The sequence below is a fragment of the Schistocerca nitens genome, chromosome 1 (genome assembly GCF_023898315.1).
Source record: "Schistocerca nitens isolate TAMUIC-IGC-003100 chromosome 1, iqSchNite1.1, whole genome shotgun sequence".
NCBI classification, from domain to species: Eukaryota; Metazoa; Arthropoda; class Insecta; order Orthoptera; family Acrididae; genus Schistocerca; species Schistocerca nitens.
In genome coordinates this window covers 172,648,086-172,662,255 of record NC_064614.1, presented here as the reverse complement: position 1 = coordinate 172,662,255, position 14,170 = coordinate 172,648,086, and the positions used below count along the sequence as shown (strand labels likewise).

The following is a 14,170-nucleotide window of genomic DNA, read 5'->3' as shown; positions in this document are numbered from 1 at the left end:
TGAATCAGAGACATTCTATCTTCAACTTTCATGTGACTTTTTTACAGAAAGATACTTCAGTACAGAAATATTTTACAAAAGGTTTCTCTAGTGTTATCTATGTGTATATTATGTTGTGTTAGTTATAAGTAATGGAATCACAAGAAGATGGAAGAAAGTAAATTGGTACCATAGTTAAAGAATTTCATCAAACAAAGAGGTAAGTTGGTTGTTCGTTTGGTCATTTCATTGACGACATGCATTTGGGTTGGTTCCTTCCTGTGCAGAGGTGTTGGTTGTGTTCCCTCTGCATGGTTGGCTCAGCCAGTGTCTCCAGGATGTCGTCGGTCCAAAGGTAGTCAGTTCAGTGGATGAAGGACCAGCTTGGCAGTCGGGACGCAGTTGCAGTGCAGTCGGGGACGGAGCCCCAGTGAGGTCCACACAGCCAGTACCAGTGGAGATGACCGTTGGTTGGTCATTCGGTCGGTTGCCTCATCGACAACGTGTATTTTGGTCGGTTCCTTCCTGTGCAGAGATATCGATTGTGTTCCTTCTGCAGGGCTGGGTATGAGCCAGTGTCTCTGGGATGTTGTCCATCCGAAGGAAGTCAGTTCAGTTGGAGAAGGACGAGCAGGTTGGTTGCGACGCAGCACCAGAGAAATCAGGCACGGCGCCCCAGTGAGGTCTGCACAGCCAGTACCAGTGGGACGACCATTGGTTGGTCATTCAGTCAGTGGACTCATCGACAACGTGTATTTGGGTCGGTTCCTTCTTGTGCAGAGATGTCGGTTGTGTTCCCTCTGCATGGTTGGGTCCGAGCCAGTGTCACCAGGATGTCATCCATCCAAAGAAATTCAGTGAGTGGGAGATGCCCCAGCAGTGCAGTCGCGACAGAGCAACAGTCGCGGATGGACCACCAGTCCAGTCAGTTGGTTGGCATGGAGCAGCAAGCAACCCCCCTCCCTGTCGAGTGGAGTCAGACTGGAGCTGCTGGCGGTGTGCATGCACGTTTGGATTGCGAGGTGCTGCTTGTGAGTGCTACAAAGTTCGTTGCCCGCCAATCTTGGTCATGAAAGTTGAGTCCTCATCTAACTTACTATTGAGCCTCAACAGCTTACATTTATTCACGGTATGTCGTCGTATTGAAATCTTGTGGTTGTTTTGCTGGTTGCGTGGAGCAGAACTGATTTGGTTGATTGGTCGGTCAGCTGTCGGTTGGTTGAGTTGCCTTCCAATTAAGAGATTGTTGGTCAGGCTGCCTGTCTTGCCTAAACGGGTGTTAGTGTTACAATTCCAGGCCAATCCTGGGAACTTCTGAGCACCGTTCAATGTGTGTTACATAGTAACTTCCCTGTCTGAGTTTTAGTTATATGGCTGATGTATGGGCTTCAGCCGAGTTTTTATATATCCTGGGTTAATGTTCTTGACTTGTCCTTAAGGTATGAAATTGTTGTTCTTATGGGGGCCTTCAGCTGAATTTTAGATCAAATCTTTTGAGGGCTTAAGCCGTTAAATTACTGTGTTGATGTGTGGCCTTCAGCTCAGTTTTCATACCTCTTAAATTAATTTTCTTGTCTTGCCCTTAAGGCACGCGATTGTGATGGTTTGTATGGGGCCTTCAGCCGAATTTGCTTCAATTGTTTTAAGATAAGGCCTTCTGCCGTTGGATTGAAACACTTCTCATTGCTTAATATACGGCCTCTAGCGGAGTTCCATTAAAATTAAAGTGCTAAGGCCTTCAGCCTGTTTAAATTGAAAATTTAGAAATTATTTTTGGGTGACACCTCCAGAAGAACCTTCTATGTCAGTTTCTTACTTAGGCGTTGCATCTGGGATTTTGAGTGTGGCCTTCAGCCGATCTAAAGTTAATCAAACGAGATCCATTACAACTTTGAGTATTTTGCATCCTTGTGTAATTTTGTTTGTGGACTAATAAAGTTTGTATGTTGAGTGCAACTGACAGCAACCCCATTTTGGCCCCTTTCCACAACCTAACCCACTCTGGCCTGCTAGCTCAGGCGTTTCAGCAGGTTACCTAAAAACTATAATTAATACCTGAAGTAATCAGATCATGTGTGAAATTACTAGAATTTGATGCAGCAGCACAGGCAATATGCAGCAAAAATCATCTTGGATACTAGATATTAATATTAATTGTGGTATAATAGAAGTGTTTGTATTCTGTGCAATCAGTATATGGAGATAACAATCTATCTGTGTCATGGTATAGCCTTTTATAACATTACCGAATTACAACTTTAAACATAGTTGCCTGGAGTAATGCGCATAGAAAGAATAAGCAAGATTTATATGTATAAAGTGCTTCAGGCTAGAATCTTAAGCAATTTGATGGGGTACAGTGAAATACTAGTTTTCCCAACAGATAATTTTGTCTGATCGGTAATGAGAGTTAAGTTCACCTTAGCATAAGGATCTATGACTGGAGTGTTATTCAGTAGAATCAATTTTGCTTTGGATAAGGAGAGCAAGTGTAAATTTATTAGATAATGAAACAATAATGAAATAATAAAATAATGAACAATTTTAGGGTCTTAATGGTTAGGGAGCCTGTCTCTGCAAAAGGGATATTTTCTTGAGAATACACTCCAGTAGTTAACAAGGTAAGAAAGGAAAGTAAAACAATGGAGCTGGCAGACATGATTAATGCAAAAGATGACTGTATACAAACAAATGTGGTGTAACTGTATTAATGATCTAAATTTTGAACTAGGCGACGTTGGGTACTGTGTATATTGTGCAATTCATGACACTGCAGCTAGGAATGAGAGCTTAACAGAAAAAGCAATATTTTTGTGAGGTACAAGTCATATAATGCTGCATCATTGGACCTATTGATTATCTGAAAACTTCTATTTGTGTTCTGAGGAATTGTGAGCTTAAAGTGGTAATACTGGAAAATGAAAAGTAATTTTGCTGATTAAATGATAACTGCTATGCTAGACTGATGTGAGTATTTCTGACAGTTCATCTATTTGGTAACATTTTGTAATGATTTAATTTTCTTGTTGAATGAGAGTACTACTCAAGTTGAGAGGAGAAGTAGGGCAATAATATGGTACAACTTCCATCCCCTTAATTTTGAGTTGACTAGTAATTAAGTTATGTGATGGTGACAATATTCTTTTTTCATAATGTAATGATTAGTAAATTATGCTACTGACAATCTTGAGTTTTTGCTATTTTGCAAGTGGGAAAGAAGCAAAAGTCTTTCTAGTTGAACCAGTTTCAGACAGAGTTATGACCTAGAGTCATGTTTTGTAGTGTAATGTGCACTTGATTTTCAAATTTCTTCTAGTCCACACCTTTCGTACTATAGTCAATTTTAGTGATAATTATTGTGATGTTATGAGAACTGTGTAATGCATATATTTATAAAGTAATGACTACCATTTTTAGTGTGAAACATTTTTCTTTGACTTAGTTAGAAGTAAAAGTAAGTGTATTAAAGTAGGGTAATTTGTCTCATTTTTTCCTGTTCTGTGGTGGAGGAGAACCGCCTCCAAGGGAACTGATAGCAGTGCATTTTCTTACTAACTGCCAATTTTGACCTGTTAAAGGTGTGGACAACTTGGTGAGAAAATGTGTAAAAGCTCATTAAAAGAGTGAAAGTGCTTGTGAAGCAAGTGAAATTTTCTGTCTAAAAATGAACTACAATGTGCAGTGTAATTTAACTTTTTGCAATCCATGAGGATTTATTTTTTTAAGCAAGACAGGACTTGTATAAAGTGATATGTATCTTTGAATGTAATCTTTGTAAACCCTAAAAGGACATCACTTATGATGAAGATGCCTAAATTTTTATTAAGTATAACTTGCGGATATTTTGTGCCACCGTACACTACACTGTGTGTAAATATTTTGTATGAGGATTTTCATATGGCCAGTTCATGTAAGTATAAATCTGAAAAAACATAAGTACTGCAGTTTTGAAATGATTTCTTATGTAATATCTTTTGTGCACAGATTTTTAACCCATCTTCTGGGGTCACTCGTAGTCACTGAATTGCCCAGTAGCTATTTGCGGTATCTATCTGGTAAATCCAATGAGGGGGTGATGTGATGAAGCAAGCTGGGGTCTTTTTACTTCCTCTCTTGGTTTGCCATCTGACTCCCTAAAATTCATTTTTTTTATTCTTGACTAGTTACTGTTACCATACATGGGTATAACCTCCATTTTCATAAAAGAGAAAGGTTGGCCCTCAGTTTTAAAGAATATAGCACCAGATCTAATTTTGTGCTTTTATTTATATATGTAACTGATTTTCTAATTTATTTGGACTATTCCTAGATAGTATCTTTTGTTATAGGGTGAAATCAGTAATTGTTTCATAGCTCAAATTCTATCGTTGAGTTATAAACAAATATAAATTCTGTACTAATTATAAACATTTGGAAGACAAAACACTAGCATTTTTAAGTATTTATTTGGCTCTATTTGAAAACATGTTAGCAAAGCCAGCCCTTAATTTATTCCAAAGTAATTACCAGTTTTGTCAAAAGTATTGTTTGTGTTACTACATCTGTTAATTTCATGATTTAAACAAATAATTCAGCATAACCCTCGAGGTAGGAGAAACTGTTAAAAAGATGGAAATTGTTGATGTATTCAGTTAATTGGATGGGGTATGTTTTAATTGAAATTTCTGTAAATTAAACACTGAACAGTGTGTAGTTTCAGTGTCTGTTATTGTGATGATATATAGGGAGGGGCCCAATCTTTGGTCCTGAGACAGTCAGTCCATGGTCGAATTTTCAGACAATAAACCTGTATTGGTTAGAACAACAACAATGCATCAACTTAACTGTGAAAGTGTAACACAAATAGGCCTTGTGTTAAAACAATGACTGTGTTTGTTCAATTTATCTGAAAGACTGTGAACTGTGTGGTAAGGTTTTACTGCTCATAGTTGTTCAATGGTAAACTGTTGTAGCAGTATGCTGACATATGCCTGCAAACTATTAATGAGGCTTATCAAAATATGCCAATAGTTAACTGGCCTTATAACTGTGTAATATTGGGAGGGGGTTCTTGAACAGTGAAAGTAAAGAACTATGTAACGCAACTGTGCACTTGTCGGCTACATCATTTATAGTAGTCAGTGTTGAACTTCCACCCCCTGTTTTTCAGCCAGTACAGCAACACAGTATGTCAACACCGAGGACAATGAACAAAGAAATAAAGCAGGCGAACATCACAGTCTTGGTAGCCAAAAGCTCAGTTTGTGACAGTCTTCTTGTCGTGCTTATCTGTGACTCAGCATCTCTGCTAAATTCTACAATTTTGTAATTTTTGTGTATTTTCTTTTACATATACAACCAATCTGGAGGACTAATAGAAGGTAGCACTTTAGTTGATGACTGATGAGTTTCCTGGAACTGACTACACATGGCTGTAAAAAGTAAGGTGATTGCTTTTGGAATTTCGTATTTCATGCACTGCATTTCAGAAAGTGAAGATAAATGATCCTAATTTCATTTTAATAGTGGATAAAAGTGTTGCATAACTGGTTTAAGTTCTGAAATACAATGTGTGAACAATGCGGTGAATGGTGATTGCAATTTTTTTCATGAACATAGCAACTAAAGCAGAATAATTTCTCATGATAAAAGCCATTTTTATAAGTTGAAATTTGGTAAAATATCAGTGATAAATAACTGTGTGTGAAGTATCTGAAGAACTGTACACTAATTACAGGTAATGGTAAAGTTTGGCAAATACATGAAAATATCTTTATCTGATGTGTGTAAGCATCTGAACCAGCAATTTGAACAAATTGACAATACTTTAAAAGCATTTTCTGAGAACCAGGCAGAATGAATTGATAGCACTTTGAAAGCATTTCCTGAAAACCTGATAGAACAGGCTAAAGGTCATGATGATCAAATTGATGCCACATTAAAATCATTTACAGAACAGCAGTCAAAGCAGACTGTGACTACACTTGATAAATTTTCTGAACAGTTCAGATCCCATCTCAATGAGCCAAAACAACAATTTGGTCAATTTAACAAAAATTACCTGAAAAGGTAACACAGATTGGTACTGATCTGCTTGATGTGCAGACAGCCCAGTCAACTTTAGAGAAAATAGTTAGTCAAATTTCAGAAAAAGTTCAGAACTTGTCACCACAGAGTGCAGAACAGATTCAGATGCATTTTGTTAACCAAGAAGAGAAAATAGTTACGGAATTTAATCAGTGATTAGAACAAAAGGATGAAGAAAAAAATGGCTCTGAGCACTATGGGACTTAACATCACAGGTCATCAGTCCCTAGAACTTAGAACTACTTAAACCTAACTAACCTAAGGACATCACACACATCCACGCCCGATGCAGGATTCGAACCTGTGACCGTAGCAGCAGCGTGGTTCTGGACTGAAGTGCCTAGAACCACTCGGCCACAAACAGCCGGCAAGGATGAAGTGATCATGGAAAAATTAAATAATGAATTGCTATTGGGTAACAAAACAGGCAGGTGTTCTAGTATCATCTGATTCTATTGAAGAAGTAGAGAATTTTAATTCTGAATTTCAACAAATGTCAGATAAAGTAAAAGAATTACAGGAGATGCAGAAGATTAAAAGTTTCGATCAGGATCATCTTCCTGCTTCTCAGGAAAGAGATACATGTGGCAATAATCACAAGGTTTCATCATACAGAGTATATGTACAACAAAACACACCAAGCAATATTTTGCTAGACACAAATAACATAATGCAACAGACTACAAATATACTAGCAGAGGAAAGCTTAGCCAAGCACAGACAATTGCCAATCTTCATTCAAGACAGGAAAACACCTCATCTAATGATGTTTATAAAATCATTTATAGGTGTGCTTCTGAGGCTGTGGAATGAACAGAAAGATTGCATTTATAGTACTATTCATAAAAAGAGAAACTCCTCTCTGTGCGATAGAGGCTGCAGAACAATGTCATACCTTTGACTGATTTGAAAAAGCTTTTTTAGAATAATACTATTCAACCAGCATGCAAGAAAGGCTTAGGAAAGAAGTGTACAATCTTAGATCAAATACTTACAAAATAGGTTATCACAGGGATTACTTCAAAAAGTATATAAATAAAAGCTAGTGTTATACAAAAATGCAATAAGAATTTTAAAACTTAAACTCCCTTTGAGTATCCAAGACAAATTGATCAGTGTAAGGGAAAATGACCTAGAAAAATTTCTGTCAGTTAGATTCAATTGACCTGATGCAGAAAGGCCTCAAAATGGATTGGTAACCAACACATGCATGATTCACACAGCACAAATACTAATACCTATAACGGGAATGGAATATGGAATCATGACATGCAGAACAGTGGAGTAAACCGACAAGAGAGGGATTTAATACTAATGGTCATTGACCACACAGTAATAACAGGGTGATGACAATGGATATTTTTCTAACTTTAACTATAATTGTAATCAATCCTACAACAATAATAAGAGGTGTAGGAGTGAGAATAACTTCCAGCAGAGATACAAACACAATAAAAACAAGAATGTGAATTATTATTGTAATTTAAATGGAAATTACTGGCATAGTAACCAACCAGGCATGGTGGCAACAAAAGATGGACCACTTCCTGGAATAAATCAAAATCACAGTGATGTACGAAGTAATCAACCACATCAGAACCATGCCAGTTGGACACCCCAGCAGACAAATGAAATTCGGATATTGGTGGAAGAACAACAGGAACCACATACAAACACATAACCACAAACAAACTAAAATCAACCACATTACACCCTCTAGTGTTGATCACAGAGCTGAATGGAGGCTACACAAGAAACACAATTACTGCAACACAAAATACTCATATTATTAATTATTCTAATGACAATAATTATAATAGTAATGACAGTATGCAGATCAAGGTTAATGCAAACAGATCTGAAACAATTAAACTGCTTAGAGACAATGACAAAAAAGACACTAAGGAGGAATTGTGCACTTAAGTAAAAAAGTGTAAACCAACTCAGAATGAGATAGTCCACGCTTTTTTTACTTCAGTGGACAATTCTTCCTTAATGTCTTTTCCGTCATTGTATCGAAGCAGTTTAACCATTTCAGTGGACAGAGAGATGGCGGAGAAGGAGATGGACAGAGAGTGGGAGGACAAGGAGCCGGACAGAGAGAGAAGGAGCAGGAGCTGGACAGGGATGAGAAGGGGGGGGGGGGAGGTAAGGAGATGGACAGAGGCAGGCACAGGAGGAAATGGACAGAAACTTGGGAGTGGAGGAGCTGGACAGAAGGAGGGGGAAGGAGGAGACGCAATAATAGAAAACTGGAATGAATACATACCCGGGCAAAACTGAGTACACAGCAAGTATTTAATCATTAACAACAAAATGTGTTGTCTATAACTCACCATAATAATAATGAACTATGATATATAAAATACGTGGATTCAAAAGTCAAGAGTTCCAGTACTTCCATACATGAGATTAATTCATTCACAACTCTGTGGAAAAGGTGGCCAGTAAGTACAGAGGGGAATGGAGACAATAGGAATAAACTGAGTAAGAAGTTGATGGTGTCAACAGAGACTAGAACAAGTTCAGTAGAGAAACAGCTGAACAGAAAATTCAAGTTCTAATTTAGCTATAGAAAAAGTAGTCCTTTTTTTATTACAAAACATTCTGACCTCAGTTCAGTTACTGTATCAATAATTGTTATATACATTGTATAAGAACAATAGTACCATACTGCTTTGAAAGACAAAAATGTATGATTAACTGAATTTACCTTTCGACAGCTGGCAGCCAAGTGGAGAGCTGTCACACCACAGTTATCCACTGCATTTCGATCAGCACCAGCCTTCAGCAAAAGGTCCAGTGACTACAAATGGATACTTTGACAGATCACACAGGATAAAGCATTCTTGTACATAAGTGATAGATTTAAACAAGAGATACACCTAAATTTATGGATGTGGAACAAACTGTGCTATAGTTGATAATTACTGATGTTCATGAACCATATTTAACAAAACTGGATGAGTATTTTAAATATTGATATGATTCTTGGATGGAATACAACTAATTTAAAGAGTAAAGATAGTTTACTCAGTGTAGATCTGAAGTGCTGGACTGCCAGCTGCTGTATGAACAAGACTCAAAACATAGTTGAGCTCTCAGACAATGTTCCTACTTGGAGCTAACTGACAGCATGGAATGGGCAGAGGGGTACATCCATACATCCCCTTAATCTTAAAATCACCCTCCATGAACCAGCTATAAAGGAGCAACCCCCCCCCCCCCCCCCCCCCCCCGCCTTTTCACCAAAGATTCACTCATCTAAACATCTTAACCAAATCCTGCACCAGAATACCAACCATTTAGCACCATGTATGGAAATGATCATCATTCCTATAATATTCTCTCCATCCCCTGCCATCCAAAGTTGTATTCTGCTACCCAACCAATCTCTAAAATATCTTCATGGGTTACATCCCTGTGGAACATCTAAGAAAAAGATTTGTCCTGTTCACCGTCCAGCAAATCCTATTCCAATTTTGACACAGGTGTATCTTACACTATCAGAGGCAGCGCTACCTGTGAAAACAGTCACAACATTTATGAACTCTGCTGTAACTTTTGAGCAGCTTTATAAAAAGGCATCACCACCAACCAGCCATCTAGTTGAAAGAATGGATATGGCCAGATTGTGCCAAAAGCAAAGTTCACCATTCAGTGGCAGAGTGTGCTGCTGAGTATAACATGCTCAGTATCCACAGCTATTTCACAATGCACACCATCTGGATCTTTGGTCCTCACTCCCAATCTCTCCCATATACCAGCTTCTCCATATTACATAGATGGGATTACCTTTGAAACATTCCTTTGAACCTGTAATACTCCTGTCCCAGTCTTGACTAGCCCGTCCCACAACCAACTCCATTTTTGTCCCCATGGTTCCCATTTCACCCTATTAATCTACACTGACACCTTTCTTTCTACAATCCCTGTCTTCCAAGTTCTGTATTTCCCTCCCCTACCTCCTCACTAAACACTCCTCCACTTCATCATATGATTCACTCATGTAGTGCCAGAGTGAGCTAGATCAGCAGTGCCACATTTCTATCACAACCCTTGCAGTCTTTGCATTCTGGCCATTAGCTCCTCTTTCTTCCACTGTTCCCTCCACAGTGCTGTCACCTTTCTACACTTACCCTTTCCATCCAACAAAACCCTAACCTCCAACAATTCGGCTGCAGCACCAAATGACATAGTCAGCTAGGGCAATATGTATGTGTTTATGTATGTGTGTGTGTGTGTGTGTGTGTGTGTGTGTGTGTGTGTGTGTGTGTGCGTGTGTGTGTGTGTTTTGTATCATTTTGTTTCCAAAGAAGGAAATCATAAATATCTTGTGCAATACTTGTTTTAGCCCTACACATCTCCAGAAATGAAATACAACTCTGGAATTTTATAATGTGCATTAATATCTTCAGCCAAAAATATTGATTTCTTATGACAAAACATTAATCCTTCAATTAAATGACAACACAAGAAAATGTAAAAAGCAATTATAGTCTACAAAAATGAGCATATTATTAATGATAAAAAAAATGAAAGATTGATAAAATTTAAGCATTTAGTCAGTAATTTGCAAGTAAAAAAAGATAAATACTCTACCAATTAAAAATTATAATAACTCACTAATTATAAGGAAACTGAAGCAATGGATATTGACAGGAAACGTTAATTTAATTACAAAATTAAGAAACAATAAATTCTAACACACACTGCTTACCTACAATGGAATAAAAGCTAACATATACACAATGTTCTACCAAGAAAAAAATGTGTATTTTTGACATTATGAAACAAGCAGAAATAGTGAAAACATATAACACAACATACATAATTATTTAAATAACACTAAAGCAATCCCTAAGGTAAAATATTTGCCAATACCTACTGTATAATTTTGGTGCAACGCATTTGGAAAACATTAACTGACACTGAGCTGTGTTCATGAATCTCGTAGAAAAGAAAACATGTTCTCTTAACAACAGTAAGACAATGAAATTTACAGATATGATGGAGAACAGACACAGCACTGAGAAACTAAACTGAGTGAATTATACTTCCTTTCAAACCAAATGAAAATGATTTTAACAGATTCTGATTTGTGGACTGTAATCGAGCCTCTCATGATGGAAGCTGGCAAAGGTGCATCATTTGCTGATAAAGAGACATGTATCAGTATATTATGTCAAGGTAAGGCACAAACAAAGATTTTACTCTCCAATTGTAATGAACAGTAATAGCATGTACTAATATTTGACAAACCCAAAAACACTACGGGAAGACCTTAGAAAACAGTATTCCCCAAAGGACAGCATATTTCACACTACATAACTGAGATGGAAATTATATTGACTAAAACTGAATAATCCTGAACCCATGGGAAACTATCTAGGACTGATAAACAAAACTGTAGCATATCTAGTGAACATTGCTTACAAAACTGAAGATGGAGCTTGTAACAGAATTGCTGAACACTTTTTATTTTCAGTAAGTATCAACGTAGCCAATGCACTATAATTTAAAGTTAAGAATATTAAAATTCATTATTATAATCATACTTATTGCTGTACATAATCATTCAAAAGTTAAAACTGACAGAGAAATGCTTTTATCTGTTGTTGTTGTTGTGCTCTTCAGTCCAGAGACTGGTTTGATGCAGCTCTCCTTGCTATTCTATACTGAGCAAGCCTCATCATCTCTGAATGTCTACTGAAAACTACATCTGTCTGAATATGCTTACTGTTTTCATCTCTTGGTCTCCCTCTATGATTTTTACCCTCCACACATCCCTCCAGTGCTAAACTGGTGATCCCTTGATGTCCTCAGAACGTATCCTAACAACTGATACCTTCTTCTAGTCGTATTGTGCCAAAAATTCCTCTTCTCTCCAAATCTATTCAGTACCTCCTCATTAGTTATGTGATCAACCCATTTAATCTTCAGCAATTCGAAAGCTTCTAATCTCTTCTTGTCTAAACTAGTCATCATCCATATTTCATTTCCATACATAGAGTAGTCTCCATACAAATGCTTTCAGAAAAGACTTCCTGACACTTAAATCTATATTTGATGTTAGCAAATTTCTCTTCTTCAGAGATGCTTTCCTTGCCATGGCCTGTCTACATTTTATGTCCTCTCTAATTCAACCATCATCAGTTATTTTGCTTCCCAAATAGCAGAACCATTTACTTCTGTAAGTGTCTCATTTCCTAATGTAATTCCCTCAGCATTATCTGATTTTATTCCACTACATCCCATTGTCCTTGTTTTGCTTTTGATGATATTCATCTTATATGCTCCTTTCGAGATACTGTCCATTACGTTCAGCTGCAAAAATTGCAGAAATTGGCAAACCTCAAAGTTTATATTTCTTCTCCCTGGACTTTCATTCCTATTCCAAATTTTTCTTTTGTTTCTTTTACTGCTTGCTCAATATACAGCTTGAATAACATCGGAGATTGGCTACAACCCTGTCTCACTCCCTTCCCAACCACTGCTTCCCTTTCATGCCCCTCGACTCTTATAACTGCCATCTGGTTTCTGTACAAATTGTAAATAGCTTTTTACTCCCTGTATTTTACCCCTGCCACCTTCATAATCTGAAACAGAGTATTCCAGTCAACATTGTCAAATGCTTTCTCTAAGTCCACAAATGCTAGAAATGTAGGTTTGCCTTTCCTTAACTTCCTGTTTGTATTCCTTTTTGCCTACTTCATTTACTGCATTTTTATATTTTCTCCTTTCATCAGTTAAATTAAATATCTCTTCTGTTACCCATGGGTTTCTACTAGCTCTCATCTTTTTACCTACTTGATCCTCTGCTGCCTTCACTATTGCATCTCTCAAAGCTACCCATTCTTCTTCTACTGTATTTCTTTCCTCTGTTCTTGTCAATTGTTCGATAATGCTCTCTTTGAAACTCTCTTCAGCCTCTGGTTCTTTCAATTCATCCAGGTCCATTTCCTTAAAATCCTACCTTTTTGCAGTTTCTTCAGTTTTAGTCTACAGTTCATAACCAATAAATTGTAGTTGGAGTCCACATCTGTCCCTGGAATGTCTTAAAGTTTGAAACCTGGTTCCTAAATCTCTGTTTTACCATTATATAATCTATCTGAAGCTTTCCAGTGTCTCCAGGCCTCTTCCAAGTTTACAACCTTCTTTCATTATTCTTAAATCAAGTGTTAGCTATGATCAAGTTACGCTCTGTGCAAAATTCTACCAAGGGGTTTCCTCTTTCATTCCTTACCCTCAGTCCATATTCACCTACTACTTTCTCTTCTCTACCCTTTACTACTATTGAATTCCAGTCCCCCATGGCTATTAAATTTTCATCTCCCTTAACTATCTGAATAATTTCTTTTTCACATCAATCTCTTCATCATCTGTGGAGCTAGTTGGCATATAAACTTGTACTACTGTGGCAGGTGTGGGCTTTGTGTCTATCTTGGCTACAATAATGCATTTACTATGCTGTGCATAGTAGCTTATGCATGTTCCTATCTTTTTATTCATTATTAAACCTACTCCTGCAGTACCCTTATTTGATTTTATATTTATATCCCTGTATTCACCTGACCACAAGTCTTGTTCCTCCTGCCACCGAACTTTACTGATTCCCACTATGTCTACCTTTAACCTATACATTTCCCTTTTAACATTTTCTAACCCACATGCCCGATTAAGGGAGTTGATTTTGACATTCCGAACCATAGAACACCAGTTTTGTTTCTGCTGATAATGACGTCCTCCTGAGTAGTCCCTGCCTGGAGGTCCAATGGGTGACTATTTTACCTCTGGGATATTTTACCCAAGAGGATTCCATCATCATTTACCCATATAGTAAAGCTGCATGTCCTTGGGAAAAATTATGGCTGTAGTTTCAACTTGTTTTCAGCCGGTCGCAGTACCAGCACAGCAAGGCCATTTTGGTTGCTGTTACAGGGCCAGATCAGTCCATCATCCAGACTGTTGCCCCTGTAGCTATTGAAAAGGTTGTTGCCCCTCTTCAGGAACCACACATTTGTCTAGCCTCTCAATAAATACCCCTCCATTTTAGTTGCACCTACAGTAACGCTATCTTAATTGCTGAGGCACACAAGCCTCCCCACGTACAGCAAGGTCCATG

General features: G+C 37.6%; 1 protein-coding gene across 1 annotated transcript in view; it reads right to left on the bottom strand.

Moving 5' to 3' along the window:
• Positions 1 to 14,170, bottom strand: part of LOC126244799 (serine/threonine-protein phosphatase 6 regulatory ankyrin repeat subunit C-like) — a 297,603-nt gene that overhangs the window by 87,929 nt on the left and 195,504 nt on the right. The window contains exon 9 of the mRNA XM_049948268.1: positions 8,759 to 8,851. Within this exon, the coding sequence (XP_049804225.1) occupies positions 8,759 to 8,851 (93 nt within the window). The remainder of the gene's footprint in view (positions 1 to 8,758; positions 8,852 to 14,170) is intronic.